Source organism: Erpetoichthys calabaricus, chromosome 7, assembly GCF_900747795.2.
Source record: "Erpetoichthys calabaricus chromosome 7, fErpCal1.3, whole genome shotgun sequence".
Classification (NCBI taxonomy): domain Eukaryota; kingdom Metazoa; phylum Chordata; class Cladistia; order Polypteriformes; family Polypteridae; genus Erpetoichthys; species Erpetoichthys calabaricus.
Window position 1 is genome coordinate 164,550,585 of NC_041400.2, and position 18,541 is coordinate 164,569,125.

An 18,541-nucleotide genomic window follows, 5' to 3' on the forward strand; every position below is an offset into this window, starting at 1 on the left:
AATAGATGTAGAAATGGAAAGATTACTGAATTAAACAAACCTTTATGTTCTCACAACTCCAGCATAAAACACACACTTGGCAGACTTAAGCTACCTGGGCACTAAGCTCCTACCAGTGCACTTCTTAATATCTAGAGAAACGTCAGAGAACTGGTCGATGACCTGCACACAGAGGTTCTGGTGTCACTCAGCAATGGCACTACCTCATTCATCAGCTAATAAAAGAGGAGCGAACCCTCACAGCCGACCATTAAAATAGACCAATCTACAAGTACCATAAGACAGAATAAGAAATTCAGCAACACTTAAGCCCAGAAAAGGTCAAAAATCTGAATAACGTTTCAATAAACAGACATTACCCAAAGACAAAGAATTAATGGGAAGTAACATTTTAGTTGAATGAACAAACATAACCTCAGTCATAGTCACACAAACTCTGAGAAAATGATGATTCGTCCAGGCTTGAAATTTTACACAATTCTACATGCTTCAAAATTTTCAACATAAATCTCATGGACTATCATTAATATGCAATTGAGAACTAACGCCTACACTAAACCAAACATAATGCTGCCAAGAACTGCAGATCCATTACAGCCAAGAAATGAACCTTTTGCAGTAAGCCAGAAAATGTATTCCAATTTAAAATTAGTCACAGCAACACAATGACCAGAATGTGTCAAACAATAACGAAGCCAATCAATTATTATTATGGTAATATCACAGTAAGACTTGCCACACATTTGCAATTTGAATATCTCTAATGAAAGTCACTTCGTTCACTTCAGTGTTGCAGGGATTACAACTTATATTGAAGAAATTCAAAATGAGAACATCCTATCTGCACGCAGACTGTATTTGGTGCCCTTTAGTTGTATGGCATCAGTGCCACCTGCTGTGCCATCACATCGTAATTTTTAAAAATAGCAAAATTTGTTCACACAGAAATGAAGCCTTTGGTTTCTATAATGTTATTGCCTTCTCCACATTACAATTGAGGTCAATATTTAATGGCACAACATTGCCATTAAAGTGCTACCACATGGATCCAGCCACCAGGGTTTGAAATCCATGCTTAATTGCTGTCTAAGAAGTTTCTACCATCTACCCATTTCTGCTTTGGCCTTTCTAAGGGTACTCCCATCTTCCCTTTCCCACGTCCCAAAGATGTGAAGGTTTGGTTCATTTTTAATTGTGCATTGGCCACAAATGAGCAGACTCTGAGATGGACTAGTGTTCCGTCTAGGGTTGGTTCCTGCTTAGCGGCCAGTGTTGCCTGATAAACTCCTGCCTGTCCTCAACCCAGACTTGTATTGAGCACATTTCAGAATCATATGACACATCAGAGAGAAATCCTTTATGTTACTCTCATTCTTCACATAGAGTATAAGCTATTCCCTATTTTAGTTTCTAATACTATATATAATGCAGCGGTTCTCAAACTGTGGGGGCGCAAAGTAACAAAAAAGGGGGCGCGAAGATGTGAAAAAAGAAAACAAGAATCGAAAATATGAAAAATACATCTATTGAAACCAAAACAAATTAACTTAAAACTACATTCTGATACTAGAAAAATAAATATAGAGTTAGATAAATGTCGATAAAAGTTAAGTAGGTATAATAAAATATGCATCTATGATATATCATTAATTAAAAAAGAACAAATTGGTATTAGTGGGCTCCTTTCAAAAAAACGTTAGGGGGGCGCGATTAAAACCGTTATGAAAACTCGGGTCGTAAATACTTAAAGGTTGAGAAATGCTGATATAATGCATTGCATTAAAAATCCACAAACTTAGAAAGCTTATGAGTACATTAATTTTGAGACCCCCCCCCCCCCCCCTACACACACACAAGCTTCCTATTGCAGGTGGGCTGCTGCCTTACATTCAGTCCTCCTCTGCGCTGCTCCTTTTGTCACTTTTTGAACTGAAGACAGACCTCTGTGGTTCACATCCCAGGTCCTCATTGCATGGAGTTTACATGTTCTCCCTGTGTCTGCCTGGGTTTCCTCCCACATTCCAAAGACATGCAGGTTAGGTGGACTGGCGATACTAAATCGGCCTGAAGTGTGTGTTGCCCTGTCATGGACTGGCACACTGTCCAGGGCTTGTTCCTGCCTTGTGCTAGCTGGGATTGGCTCCAGCACCCCCAAAACACTGTTCAGGACTGAGCAGGTTCGAAAATGACCGACTGACTCTTGACCAATCAATGAGAGGCAGATGTGGGTCTTCAATTTAAAATGTCAGTCCCATGAGGCTTTAATTTCATGTTTATGAGTATTCCCAAAGTAGCTGTTTAACAAATAAAGGCATGTGTTTTGCAGTTTTTGCCCATATGACTGGATAACTGATCGGGATTATGCAAGACAAGGTTCTTTTTCCCATATACGTTTTTCACATCATTTGCCATTGTACAGCATTGGTCACTATTGTCTTCAATTATGGCATAAACTGTTTTTCTCTTCATTCTGTCTGAAAACATAAGATTAAAATATTTTCTCGGCCACCTCTATGAAATACATGGGGTAATTAAAAAATATATCATTTTTGGATGGAGCATTCCTTTAAATGCAAACAATTCATTCCAAGTCATGTGTTATACTTACTTATACTACAGTATACTTTAGGGGCCACATGGTGGCACAGTGGTGAGTATGGCTTTTGGGTTTATTATCTATCTATCTAAAGGCCATGTTGCTATCCTTGGGGAGTCATGTTTATGGTTATGTGTACATAATACAATGAAATTAGTGCTTGCATGTCTCCTCAGAGTCGTTCACAAGAATATAATACAAAAAATCATTAAATAAAAGGGTGAGACAGTGCATTCTGCCTGGGATATTCTCTGGGTACTCCATTTCTTCTTCAACATCCCAAAGACATGCATGTTAGTTTAATGTATAATTTCATTGTAGCCTTATGTTTATGTTGTGTGTTGTCACACACATGCGAGTAGGAGGCAGCTAAAGGAACTGAGTAGTTGTAATACCACCACTGACCATGGGGTGGCAGAGTGTACTGACTCTCTTTCTCAGTTACTTGCACACCATTCCTGGGAAATCCCGCCAGGTTCTCGCACCCTCGATGACGTCACTTCTGGTCCTGAAGACACCACTTCCAGGCCTGCGCCCAGAGACGACGTCACTTCCGGATCCACCCCCCCAAAGATGATGTCACTTCTGGTCCCGAGGACATCACTTCTGCTTCCGGCTCTAAAGATGACATCACTTCCTGAACGGGCCTTTAAATCCGCCATCTTTACTATATGTGATCAGCTCTGTTTTGGACTCAGTCTTGTCAATAACTCTTCAAAAATTTCTACATTTGCAGCCAGGACACATTATACGGGTGGATGCCCCAAAAGTTTGTGATGTCTGGTGTGTTTATTTGTGACAATGTGCATGACTGATAATTTATCTAGGGCTGACCCTTATCATCTGTCAAATGCTTCTGGGATGACCCCATTTGGCCCTGAATTTGAATAGATGGATTTCACAATGTTATGTTCAAATATTGTAATGTGCACTGGTAAAGTTAAATATGGCAGTACTGATCAAAACAAATTAATGTATTCATTCATTTTCTGAACTCTCTTATTCATAAACAGGGTGGCAGCATTAGGGTGGACAGGTTGTCATGGGGCACATTCGTTTACATCGTCACCAGTCATACTCGCCTGCGTGTCTTTAGCTGGGGAAAATCAGAATATCTGGAGAAAATCCATTCAGATATGGACAGAATGGTGGAAACTCTACGCAGACAGGGCAAAATAATACATTTTTTATGAAGTGCTTCACCGTGTAGTAAAGGCATATGGCAATAAAGTTGTAACCTATGTGAGCCACTATGGGGTGTACTGACACCTTAACACCCGACACAGACAGGCAGGACACAGGTTCAATTCAACACCCGGGTTTATTTACCATCTAAGTGCACCAATTACCAATGCTTCAATACACAGTCATTTCCTTCGTTGCCGCCAGTCCATCCGCCTCCACTCTTCCTCAGGCTTTCTATCACCTTCCTCCTGACACTGGCCATCAAATGGTGAGACTGGCCCCTTTTTATAGGGCACCTGGTAGGGCACCTGGAAGGAATCCAGGTGCCTAATGAGCCTCTTTCTGCCACACCTCTGAGTGTGGTGGGAGTGTGGCTTAAAAAGGCCATGGAAAGGTCCATGCGCCCCCTGGTAGTGGCCACGGGCCCCAACAGGTTTGACCTCTCATGCTAATAACCCATGGCCCCACTGGAAACCAATGGGGCTGCCCTCTATTGTTCCAGGGGAGAACCTGTCCCGATAATCCTCTTTTCCCCGATCCTTCCAAACTTTGGGCGTCCTGGTCAAGTAAGAATTCCGGCCATCCGCCACACTTTGTTAGTTATAAATGCAACACTTACCTAGAGTCCTCTCAGATATTACAATAAATCATTGGAGGTAATATTACTAACCTGTAAGACATATACAGTATATATGCTCAGCAACCAGAAAAATTATCAATGGACCCAGTTGTCTGAGTCATGAACTGTTCACATTATTACCTTCAGGCAGATAATAACATAGCACCAGGTCCCAAACCAGCAGGCTCATAAAGTACTTCTTCCATTCATCATTCCCTCGAAAAGACCACATAGTATCAGCTAGAATCTGCAAGTCTCACTGATATTGCAACCTGGATGAAGGAACCCCATCTCCAGCTCAAACTGACAAAAACAGATCTTCTCAGCTCGTCCTTCTGTTCAGTACCCCATCTCTGCTCAGCTTGGTGCATTACCACCAACACCCATCTTGTGGGTAACACAGCCTTGGGGAGGTGATCAATGGCCAGCTGTCTTTCAGAGACCACGTGGCTATGGTCTCTCAGTCTTGAAGATTCAATACATACTATACTGGTGCAGTTTTCTACACTGTGGTGTGCTGGTTTGGTAACATCACTTCAAGAGAGGCCCAATGAATCAACAAGATAATTAAAAGGGCAGGCTAAGTTATGGGACTCACTCTCGATCCCCTGGAAGTAGTGTAAGAGAAAAAGAAAACAAAATGAGTGCTATTATGAACAATGCTGCACATCCTCTCTCTAGCACACTCTAACTGAGGACTTTCAGCCAACAAAGTGTGTGAAGAAACGCTACTGGAGCTCCTTTATACCAACAGCAATATATTTGCATAATACCTCAGTGTGACTGGAATCACCAAGTCATAAGTTTTTATTTCTTTTGAATTTTCTTGCTGTATAGTCATTCTAGTGTGTGTTCAGACCAAAGTGTGTATGTATATTTATTTATTTACTTATTTATCTACCTATTTATGTATTTAAAGAGCTCCTGTAAAAAGGCAAATTTTCCCCTGGGGACAAATAAAGTTCTATCTATCTATCTGCAAGATCAGACCATATCTAACAGAGTATGTAGCACAACTCCTGGTCCAGGTTTTGGTCTTGTCATGTCTGGACTACTACAACTCTCTGCTGGCAGGAGTATCAGCACGTGTCACCAAGCCACTGCTGATGACTCAAATTTCAGAGACACGTCTGTTATTCAACCAGCCAAGGTGGGTACATGTCACTCCTCTCTTCACATCACTACACTGGCATTGAGTTCAAATCCTTGGTGCTTGCCTACATGGTAGTCAGTGGGTCAGCACCTCTACATATGGAGTAACTCGTGAGGTTCTATGTGCACCTTCTCGAACCACTCAGGTCTGCCGATGAAAGGCGCCTGGTGATGCCACCTCTGAATGGTGTCAAATCTCAGGCCAGACTCTTTTCATGTGTAGCTCCTATTTAATGGAACGAGCTTCCCATCTTCATTTGGAATTCTAACTTCCTCAATGTGTATAAGAAGCACTTGAAGGTTCTCTTGTTCTGTGGATTTAGCTGTTTAGGAATTGTAATGAGCTTCTATTTTGTTCTGAGCTCTTCACTTGTGATGGTCAAATTTGTAACACAGTCCTTCCTGACTGATGTTTACTCGATTACGCTGACCTCTTTTGTAAGTCACTTTGGTTAATAGTAACTGCTAAGCAAATAAATATAACTGTAAAAGATACTGAACTCTGCATAGTGTCTTAATACTAAACCCTACTAACATCCATCCCTACATTGCTGTTGCTCTTCCTTCACTTCTACATTCCTTTTTTTAACACAACTTTTGTTTTTATTTTTAGTTGTTGCTGTTATTAGTATTTATTTCAACTTACTACTGTCTGCTTATGCCATGTCATTATCTAACCCATTTAATTCAGACCAGGGTTATGGGGTCTGCGGCCAATTCCAACTAGGATAAGGTGCCAGGCAAGAACAAAACCTGGACAGGGTGCCAGTCCATTGCAGGGCAAACACACGCTAGGGCCAATTTAGTGGTGCTAACCTGCATGTCATTGAACAGGGGGAGGAAACCCACGCAGACACAGGGAAAATATGCAAACTCTACACAGAAATGACCTGGGACACTAACTCTGATCTCCCTACTATTTGCTCATTTATCATTAATTTCTTTAATTTATATTACAGTGCAACATTTATTTTATTATAGTTCTTCACAAGTATATACTGCACCGCAGTCCTGGGGGACATTATTCTGTGCCACCGTATGCTGCAATACCATGTATGGCAGGTATGACAATATAGCCACTTGACTTGAACAGTCTTGCGTTATAAGTGCGCCTTATACAGTGTACAATTTGTTGAAAGGACTAATTGTTTATGTCGGTAATAAGTTTGTTTTGTATAGTGTGTGACTGTGGAATTGTTATTTAAATGTATTGTGTATACTGTAGTATGTAAATTTGCTCTCAAATTAATATTACTATACTGCTTTGGAACTTGCACAAACGTTATTCACACACCTGTACATTCGTGCTAAATGATCTGACAATAAAATGACTTGATTACCTTGTATGTCGTAATATGTCCGCTGTCTTGGGCTGCCCTTCGCCCCAAACATTAAAGTTACCCAGATGTATTTCTTTTAAATTTAAGCAGCCCCGATCTTGCCGGAAGTTAAAAGTCTGGCTTTAAATTATTTATAACAAAACGTTCTTAAACCTGCGCCTCCTTACGTCGGGAGCGCCCTGCACCGTCCTTGAAAGCGAACCGATGTTTATACACAATTCCAACCTGAACCTAATGGAAGGAAGGGTGCGTACACACCCCGAAGCCACAGGTGGATGCAGCTCATCCCGGCCGAGATGAGCCGAAACTGGCACGAGCTAAGCTTACCCACTGAGCCGATTATGAGGAGAGTCCACGCGTTGGGACAGCAGAGACGGGCATCCGCTACCGAATACCGCTGACCAAAGAGTCGGTCTGCTCTCGCGCAGGAGGTGGAGTCTCGGAGGTGGGGAGGGAAAAGACAGTTAGAGAAAGTAAGAAGGGAAAAAAAGCAGACACAACAGAAATTGAGAGGAGGAAGAAGCGGACGGTGGGAAACACAATTACAACCACGCATTCGCCAACATATCGCGGGATTTACAAAGGAGGACGGAGGACACGGACTGAAGATGATCACGGTTTATTTCGCAGAGAATTTTTGGGTACGTGCAGGCGTTGTTATTCTTGCTTTTTTCTTGCACATACACTGTTTGCAGCCGTTTATGGCACGGCTCTCATTGATGGTCGCCGTGTGCTTGAAAAGGAAGCTGGATGTTGTAATATGATTTGCAGACGAGTTCAAAGTTTGCCCATACATTACCGACCTGCCTCGGTGTTCCCGACCGCGGCCCTATAGCTTTTTCCGGCAACCGGAGATTACGCGACTTCGTGGATCGCGGCCTCAGCCGAGTCGTTTACCTTGATTGCTGACAAGACCCGCCCAATCGAGGCGCACCGTAAGCGAAGGGCTGTTCGCTGGCACTGTTGATTGGACGCCTTCCATGTCAGTTCAAATTGTCATGTGAGTCAGGGTCAAGTTAGATGAGGCTTGCGAATAATGTCCAGTGAAAGAGCCTTAACCTTAAGATCTTTATCACATTATTAACACAAGTACTTTAAGGAGACGACTTCGGGGCGTCTGGTTCATCTGACAGAAACCAAAAGAAAAAAATCGGCATCAGGTGGTGTCGGGGTGTAGTGTAGCGTAGTGGGAGTTCAGTAAACTCACGGTACCTGTGCGTCCTGTCGTGCGAGCTTTCAGGGAAATGTTAACCACACCAGCGCCCAAAATAAAAAGAGATCTGCCTGCTTATTCCTTGTTCACTTCGGAGATTATTAGAGAAATGTCCGGGTCTGAAATATATCTTTTGAAATCAAACCGTTTAAACTATAGACACAATGGCAGCTTTAGTGGGTTCCTTAGACATCCATTAAAAGAAGTACATTTTCCTGTTTGACGAGGAGTTTTATTGGCCAAATAGAATTAGATCTGTGGTAACCAATTTGGAAAAAATACAAATCTAAAAAGAGTGCAATGTGTAGCGTTGTCAAGATTGCTGTCTTACATTTTTACGTGGAAATATTTAAGTGATTGATTAAAAATAAAAAGCCGCAAGTCATATCGGGAAGAGAGTTTAGGAAAGGCCGGCTTTAGAACTGTACATGATGGGACGAACAGTACAAGCTTGCAAAGTCCTGTAACTTAAATTCTAGTCCAAAGTTAAAGTGCAAAAGCAAAATAAGTCACTACATTAAAATTTGATTGTCTTATTGCTAGAAATATCAAAAATCAAATAAGTGAGATGGAGTTTTATGTAGCTGAGTATAATTGTGATGTTACATAAATAAAAGGAACCTGGCTAAATAACAAGGTTGGCATTGTGTATAATATAGGTAGTTACAACTTTTTTTAAAAAAGAGGGATAGACATTAAAGATAAAGAGGGTGGTTGCCGTTTACATAAAACTTAATTTAAATGCATGTTTTCTTCAGTTGGATGATGAGCCACATCTTTGTGAGGATGTGTAGATGCGGCTTCAAAGTATTCGGGATGGAGACCTTATTTTAGGAGTGTGTTATAGACTCCTACAATTCAGACAGTAATGTCAGTGCACATGGTTTTTAATAATATTAAAAACACAAGTTTAGAGAGGGATTTTATAGTCATGGGATCTTGAATACCTGAAAATTAACTGGACTAGTCCTGTAAATATCAGGGTACAAGAGCAGGCAGTTTTAGATGTAATTAGTGACTGTTTTTTAACACAGTATCTTAAAGCACCAATGTGGAGAGAAGCCTGTCTAGATTTATTATTTTGTAATAACCATTTTAGCTTTCAGCATGCAGAGGTGTTTAAACCACTATGGTCAAGTGACCATAATATAATACAGTTCTTCACAGCACAGGTGCAAAGACTAAACTGCTAACTTTAACTTTGGTGCAACAAATTTTGAACAGATGTGGCCAAATCTCAAAGGGATACGCTTTTATTTGCGGAGACTGTCAAGGTGAATTGGAACAGGTTTAAAAATGCTTTACATATAATGCAAGACAAGTTCACACCAAAATTTGGAATTAATAGGATATTAAAAAAAATAATAAATCTTTCAATGGTTAAATAAGGAGATAAAAAAAGAAAATGCAAAGAAGAAAAAAAAACAGCTGTATGAGATAAACAGGACTAATAAAATCAGTTCTAACCATAGGGCATTTGAAAGCACAAGAGTAACCATTAAGAAGCATATTAGGAAAGTTAAAAGGCAGATAAGATGAAAGATGGCCCAAAGAGGTTCTTTCAGTATTTTAGTAGTAAAAGAAGAGTCAAGGAGGAGATGACACATACCAGGAACAAAAAAGGAGAATTAAATGCACAGGTAGTAAAACAGCAAATGGTCTAAACTTGAAATTTTCACATATATGGAATTGGATAACCTCTTGGCAGTAACACGGACTACTAAGGTGATACTGAGTGATTTGGAAATTGTAGCAAGAGAAGTACTGCTCAGATCAAGTAGGCTGAAGAGAAACAAATCACCAGAACCAGGTAACATTTATCCTTGAGTTCTTAAGGAGGTTAGTGAGTACAAATATAATAGATGAAAATCAAAAAACAGCAAACAGTATCGTGTTATATAAAAAAGTGTGATTGGGTTCATTCAAGGAACAATAGTCCAGTAAGTTTAACGTGTATCACAGGTACATTAATGGAAGGAATTATTAAGGAAAAGATTGAGCAACACATAGCAAGTACGGGACTTTTAATAAACAGCACAAGTTCTATGAGGAATGTTGTGTTTTACTTACATGCTAGAATTCTATGAGGAAGCAACAAAAGGATACAGAGTGTTGCATATGATGGATTTATCTTGATTTACAGAAAGTATGTAAAAAGGTTCCGCATGAGAGGATGGGCAAGAAACTAAAAGACGTGGGAATTTAGGGTGTAGTGTGGAGTTAGGTGCAGAAAACACAGGAGACAAGTGTTATGGTGTGTAGGACCTTATTAGAATTGGGCGTTGTTAAGAGTGGTGTTCCTTAGAAGTCAGTGCTGGGTCCACGTCTATATAAAAATGATCCTGATTGGAATAAAAACAACATGCTGGTTAAGTTTGCAGAAGATACCAAGCTGGGTGGAATGACAGATAATCTAGAATCCATTAAATCATTACAGGGGGACTGGGACAGCATACAGGCTTGGGCTGTTATGTGGCAGATGAAGTTAATTGTAAGTAAATATAAAAATTACAAACATACAGGGTAGAAATGTTAGATCTGAGTACACAGTGGGAGGTCTGAAAACTGAAAGTGCTACTTATAAAAAAAGTTTAGGAGTTGTAGTGGACATTTCACTATCATCTTCCAGGCAGTGTTTTGAAGCCAATAAGAAGACTAAAATAATGTTAGGTTACAGTAATATGCCACAATGTATGGAGTACAAGTCAAAGGAGGTTATGCTTAAGCTTTTTAATGCACTATTGAGGTCTCACCTGGAGTCCTGTGCACAGTTTTGGTCTCTGGGCTACAAAAAAGACACAGCAGCGCTAGAAAAAGTCCAGAGAAGAGTCATTAGGCTGTGATTACAGGACTTCTGCATATGAATTACGAGGAATGATTAAAGGAGTTGAAACTTCTCATTTTAAGCCAAAGGAGATTAAAAAGCGACGATCAAAGTGTTTACACTTGTGAAAATTAGTACAGTGGATCTAGACTGTTACTTTAAAATTAGTTCACAAGATTGTGGGGACGCAGTTGGTAAATTGTTAATGGTAAATTTTGCACAAACATTAGGAAGCTTTTCTTAATGCAGAGAGCCATAGACACATGGAATAATTTACCAAATAATTTTCTCCTTAATACAACTTATCTTAAAAATCAAAGGTAGTAACAGTATGTTCCCCTAATAAAATAGTAACTTTAAAAACAAAATAAAAAAAGTTAATGTAGAAAAAGTCTTGTTTATTGTCGATATAGATTTAGAGGTTGACTGTATTTTTATTTTACTTCAAAGAGGTGGATGAGTAATAATAAAGACAGACCACTTTCACATTTCCAGGTTCATAAACTCAGAAGCGTTTGTTTGCTGGGATTTGGCATATCTGATTATATCATAACAGTTTCTGAAACCAAGTTGAAGAGTTTCTGTAGTGTTCCTTTTTTGTTCTGTTTCAAATCAAAAACAACCATATCTCAGCGTTTTGTGTTAATTAAGGTAGCTTTTCTACATGTAGTCTGCATTTTACAGAGAATGACTGTCTGTACATCATAAGCGGCTCAAAATTGGCGCTGTCCCATCCCACTTTAAGTGGAACAGCTGAGGAGATGTGAAACAAGGATGGCATTCTGTTTATAACTGAGCAGAGAGCCATCTAGGAGATGACTTCAGCATGTTGTTTCTGATGTGCCACTCGAAATGCAAGAGACGGACACGAAAAAAGTGGGTGACACTTGATGTATTATTGACAGACCATGATTATGTGTGCCCTTCTTCATCGGTATGCTTACATGTTTTGATATAGTGATTTTTAATGTAATGCAATAAACACAAACATTGTAGCTGAATGAAGTTGCTTTGGTGGGGAAATAACCAGTACCGAAACATTCAGTATAGAGATCTGCAACTGCAGTGAATAAATATCAAAGTACTGTACTATGATCTATGACACCTGAATCTTACCGCAACCTCCACATTCAACATGCTTTATACTAATCACATACAAAATACACAAGAAAATGAAAATTGCTCCATTCATAAATTGTCATGGCATATGATGCTAGCTATCAAAACAGCATTAACAAGAAAGCACTTACCTTCACTGTTGAAAAGATAATTTTCATGAAAATGTTTGTATCCCATTTCAAGTTTTTTAGATGAAATGTTGTGCCCCACTAATAGTGTAACATACGCCATGGTCAGTTTGGGAAGATTTTTGAAAGAACAACTGAACAGTAGTCCCAATTGCTCCATTGTATTTGCCGACCAACAGGAAGTCATCATAGATACCCTGTGAAAGTGGTCTATAATCGGGTTTTTCCTTGTTCTGTGAAAACAAAACTCTCATTAACACTTTATCAGTAACTGACTGGAGTAGTGCTGAACTGTGCAAGACTCTGTGTGTTTAATATCCCATACATGCAGCATCAGATTGTGCACTTAGTTCCATTTTTTACTTTATTATTCAGTACAATAACATGTTTCCTTTTTATCATTAACATTACATTTTTGTAATAGCTGAAAGTGCATTTGGTTGTGTGGTTGTTCTCGCTTTAGTGAAGAAAATGTAACAATGGAAGAGAATATTTTTATTGTGTAGTGCCAAATGCAAGAAAGGTTCTTAGATGTGTTTTACTGTGGGACATCCCCATCCTTTTTTGAAGGTCAGCAAATGTGAAAAAATAACATTATAGTGAGACATCTGCATTATACAGTATAGTGGGAAACCTTATATTAGAGAATTACATAACCAGATCAATATTTTGCTGAACGGTCAGATCATCAAATAAAAATGGAGATATAGTTTTCCACTATATATTGAGTGACCGGCCTAAAATTCTGTTATTTCCTGGCCAGGTTAACAACAAAGTGTTGGTTCATTTATTAACTTGAGGATTAGTAATAAGAGGTCTGAGAAATATATATACTGTATTGCTACAGTACTTTTGAGGGGAGCGATAGTGAGAAAATAATGCATTTTTACTATAAATGACACTTTTTTTTGATGGAACTTGATCTGAGTCAGGTTTCATTTATTTTTGTGCAAATATGAATTTTTATTTAAATTTCACTCATTTCTAAATTTGCTTATTCCAATACAGAGATCTAGGGAGTGCAACATCGTCATTCATGCACCAATTTTTAAACTCCCTTACTTCAAAGTTTATGGGCTGGAGACAGTACAAGCAAACAAAACGATTCACAGAAGGCAATAATGATTAAATAGGCAAGGCAGCCATTCGTGCCCAAGTCATGACATCATCTCCACCATTTTTATAGGTGAAGTGGCATTATGTGAACTCTATGCACGTTTTTAACTTCCCCTTAATTTATCGGACATCTTTCTTTGTATTGGCTGTCCATAACCCTTTGTTCCACAACTCTACTGCCTCAACTAACTCAGTTTAGTAATTCTGATCATGAAGTTTTCTGTGAAAAGTTTGTGATACCTTCTTCACTCCTGCTCTGAGGAGGTTGTTGATGATTACAGTGGCACTTGTTTTAGAGTTTTTAGTCACTGGTTTGAATATTCTTCTTTTTTTCATTAGCTACAGTTGTTTTCATTAGCTTAGCTGCTCACCAAAGACTACTAAGTACAACATTGATTTCTTTGTGTTTCATGATAAAACATTCAGCATTACTGTGGTCTAGATTGAATTCCACTTTTAGCACTATACTATATATACTCGCATTTAAGTTCTCCCGTGGATAAGTCGGGGCCTGATTGTACTGTATAATTTCCAGTATTTTATAATGTCGGTCATATAAGTCGAATGCGGAAAACTCATGCTATTGGTCCAAGAGATTATGATAAGCTAACGCCCATCTGAGAGAGTAACCACAGAGCACACTGCCTCTTTTTTCTGTTTATTGTGCCTACGTGACCACACGGTAATACCCAAACTATTCCGAAGCGATGTTTGCACTGTTTTGAGTTTTTTGTATCTCACACCCTCATACACCTTTATCATAAGAGCATCCCTTATCTACGATGAAGCCTTCAATCAGAAGAAAATATGAAGCTGGTTTTAAATTAAAAGTTGTTGAAGTGGCGAAAGAAATTGGTAACTGAGCTGCTGCAGCAAAATTCGATGTGTCTGAGAAACTGGTGTGAGATTGGAGGAAGCAAAAAGATGTTAAAATAAATAAGTGTAGTATTTTTTTGAACGGTGATCGATTTTTCAGGTTTCAAGACCCGACTTATGTGCGAATATTTACAGTAATTGCCTTGACTGTCCTGTAGTTTTAATGTTCTTCCAGGCCTTTTGACTCCAAATGGAAGAGCAAATGCTAAACATAATACCTCATGTGACTTCCTACGCATCAGTGCAAAAGGAGACAACTGATAGACAGCTGTCACAGCACTTATGGTGGGATGGAACACAAAGTTGATATTATTGTAAAATATAAAGCATACATTCACAGAAGCAATCCTGAGGAAAATAAATGCACTTAAATTTCATATTCATCCTTTTACATCAAATCGGAGTATCTAGCAGAAGTTTCAGATTTGTCTTTGTCATGCCAGTACCAAGTTAAGGCACTATATTTTTCAAAATGGTATGTATTTTGAATAATCATTGTGTTCAGGTGTTATGACATGGTATTTAAACTATAAGAAAGGCAGGATGAAAAATAAATTTCTGAAAGTTTTTAAAGTTGCTGATGTGGAATGGTCTATTATTTGTTGCCTGGAGGGAGTGGACAGTAGTCATTTTATGTTGTAGCCACCTGCCCTCACCATGTCATCTTTCCCACAAAATGTATAATAATGTACTCAGTTCATTTCACTTCTGTTTAAAAGAAAAAAAAAAAAAAAACACACACACACAAAAGTGCTTAGTTTCCTACCTCTTACATACAGTTGAGCGACTGAAAAGGATTTTGCAGTACTATTTGAGTGTTACTCAGAGGCATGAGTCATCAAAAAATCAATTATAACATAGCATTAATTTTTGCAAGACTACCATTTATATGTAGATTCCTGCATGCATTAATAAAAAGCCCACAAGATTCACTTTTTTCTACTGCCTTTCCTGAATATAGCACCACAAATCCTGTCTGCTCCCCCACAAAATGAAAAGCCAGCCATTATTATAAGGGTTTTTTCCTGGCACACTCACAAAACTAGTGTAAAAAATATTTGGTACACTTATGTGTTTTTTAAATATTTATTTAGTAAATGATATGATAATATTAAAAACACACAATTTAAATTTATGGTAAGGGGAAGGCCTAAGAGGAGGTTTATGGATGTGGTGAGAGAGGACACGCAGGTGATGGGTGTTAAAGAACAAGATGCAGAGGACAGAAAGATATGGAAGAAGATGATCTGCTGTGGCAACCCCTAATGGGAGCAGCATAAAAGAAGAAGAAGAAGATGATGTTTTAGGCCTGGGTACAATTTCTATCTACTTTTGGTATGTAGAAGTCCCCATGGCTGTGGTTTTACTTGGTTTGTTCTCCTTGAGTTTAGTTGTTTTTTTTTTATAGGTTTTGGTTGTGGTGATGCAGTAATTGGTTGTGTTACTTCTTCTGAAAATGTGTAGCTTAGCATAACTGGGCATATTATAACTCTGTCTGTTACATCTGTGCTACGGATGTATTTTAACTGTTTCTTGTATACTAAGGATTGACCAAGACCTTCTGTTTCAAGTTTTTACTGAAATAGCAGAAGTGCACAAGTACAGAAACCATGAATAGTAAAGAACAGTAAAGGCAGAACTATAGCAATACAGACCAAGACCTTCTATATGAGAAAAGGAAATGTTGCAAAGCATAGAGAGTGAATTGAAAATCCACTGCTGGGTCTATATTTTTCTTCCCATGCACCAGTACACAAGTACAAAAACCTCAAATAAAATGTACGGGCAGAACTATAGCAAGACAGACCAAGACACTCTAGATGTAAAAAGAAAATGTTATAAAGCACAGAAAATGAGTTGTAAATCCATAACTTTGCCTACACTTTTCTTCCCAGTGTTTAATGTTTGAGTCCTTTCTGCCCTGCTGTAATACAGCTTTGAATTAACTTCTTGCTATACGCTGACAGTACAGTGAGAACCTGTTAATTTGTAGAAGCTGGGAGAAAAGGTTCAAAAACCCACACCTAAACAGAGATACATTTTGAATTTTGACATTGATATTAAACAGCATATTTAACTTATTCACTTTGAAATATTCTCTGTGAACCATAGCATGTTATATACTGTCACACAGAGCCCTTCCCCAACTGCTGTGCGTGTCTTGGGCCCACTGAATCAGTCTTGAGAGAGCAAACACACACATTTATTGTAACCATTAAAAGAGTCCAAGGTGCAGTACCACCCATGGTTTAATAGATTGTGCAGAGGCTCCCTACTCTGTTGTATTTTGCACTATGATAAGGAATTTTATTCAGAGATTTGCTTGTTGGTTTATTTTTTACTACTAATGCCAATCATTTGAAACTCAATGTGAGCAAAACAATCCCATAGACAGATAACACTCATGACACTGCTATGCCATCCTAGATAAATAGATAGGGGATATGGCAAGAAGTGTGGATGCCCTTCTGCCTGACAGAATGGACAGGCTTTTCTTTGGCTTTTTCATGCAACCTGGGTGCTGTTATGATTTTTGTGGATGGCTGGGTTATTTATTTATTTCACTGTATACATGAATGTGTGGTTTTTGCCTCTCATACTGTGCATTTTTGAACAATTTAATTTTTTTTTATTTTAAACATTTTTTTTTCATTTTTTTGCAAGCAGGTATTTAATCACATATTGTTGTGTGGAAGCATTCGTTAACTGGAAGAATTTAGAATATAAGAGAATGTTATGAAGTTCTAGCTAAAGTGCCTGAAATTGAATGGGGGTACATAAATGGGGGAAAACTTTTTTTGGGAAATTCATCATGGCTAAACACAACCCATGATGAGACACAAGACATACTCCTATGTTAACTAATGTTGCCTTATTTTAATTTCTTACTTTGTCTTTTATTTTTTTTTTCTTAATTTTGTAAAGCACTTTGAGATACTTTTTTGTATGAAAATGTGCTATATAAATAAATGTTGTTGTTACCTAAAAGCTGTAATCCAGTCAAACAATTGTTTCTCAAAATTGGTTGAGTGGAAAATACTGCGTCTATAGTCTTAGACGAGATTCCTCTTCGGCTGATTCAAAAGTTTATGCGCACTAATAATGATGTTCTCCAGTGCACTCCTGCTGCCTGGTTGGAATTGTAAACCCACATTAGCACATTCTAGAAAGTTGATTCAGTTCATCTGGACATATTTTTTTTCCAGGGAGATACGTTACATCACTCATCCAAGTGACTTCCATACAAATTATGGTGAATTTTGAATGATGTTAACTGTTCATTGCTAATCAAGTATTTCTTCTTAAATGTCACTCCATGCTTATACATATGTTATGAAGTCACTATGTAGACACTCTTCAAATAAATACTCTTCAGTAAAAACTTGAAAATAAATATTAATATTTTTTTGCTGCTGGAGTATGTGAATTTCCCCCTGGGATTAATAAAGTATCTATCTATCTATCTATCTATCTATCTATCTATCTATCTATCTATCTATCTATCTATCTATCTATCTATCTATCTATCTATCTAAAGTATTACTGAAATTTGTCACATTATATTAATGTTCTCTATGCATGGTTAAGTAATCTCTAAAAAGGCACCACATCAAATATATTTACACACTAATTCAGTCAAAATAAAATCAAAATGTAATCGAATCAGTGACATTGTAAATCGAATCAAATCAGGACATCAGTGCAAATTTTTGTGGTTGTGGAAAACTAATGTGGAAGATGCAGGAAACTAAAAAAGACATTAAAGCAGTAAAAGGCTAAGGCTACAGAAATGTATGTTTATTGTTGAAGACTTAAAAACGACAGAAGCTGTGAGCAGTGTTATGGCCTTAAGTCCAAATGCTTGTTCGATAAATTAAACAGTAGCATGCATTGTATTACATTATGTGATGTCCAGATTTTTATTCCTATGAAACGCTGTTTGCTATGATAACAATGGATAATTTTTAAATATAAAACAATAGCGGGACATTTTGCCACATTCAGTCTAAAAGTGAACATTTTTAATCCTGAGAAGATACATTTGCTTCCATGCTCAGTCTTCTGCTGTTGTTGTTTGTCTTATTTTTTATTAACTGTGCTCTTTTCGTAAGGTGTTTCCATAGCCACGCCCCCTTTTGTTTCTGTGACATCTGAGTTCTCCTAATTAGGTGGACATTTTAAGTAGGCTGTTTTTGCTGACCTGTGCTGGTTCATCAAGATTTTTCTCAGTCATTCTATTTTGCCATTTTCTCTGTTGTGACCTCTAGTGCTTTTGACCCTTAACATTTTGACTCACAGTGTTGTTTTTCTCATTTGAGTTTTTGTGCTGCTTGATGGCAGAGGCTCTTGGTTTTACTGGCTACACCTATTCT

The 18,541-nt window shown here is 38.2% G+C and overlaps 1 protein-coding gene across 3 annotated transcripts in view; it reads left to right on the forward strand.

Annotated features, from left to right (window-relative positions):
* The first annotated feature begins 7,083 nt into the window (after nt 1–7,083).
* Nucleotides 7,084–18,541, forward strand: part of fcho2 (FCH and mu domain containing endocytic adaptor 2) — a 144,085-nt gene continuing 132,627 nt past the window's right edge. For 2 of the 3 annotated variants that reach the window (XM_028805663.2, XM_028805665.2), the window contains exon 1: nt 7,085–7,533. In XM_028805663.2, the coding sequence (XP_028661496.2) occupies nt 7,501–7,533 (33 nt within the window). In that variant the 5' untranslated portion in view covers nt 7,085–7,500. Of the gene's footprint in view, nt 7,534–18,541 lie in introns of all 3 variants that reach the window. The other variant, XM_028805664.2, reaches the window with a different exon arrangement.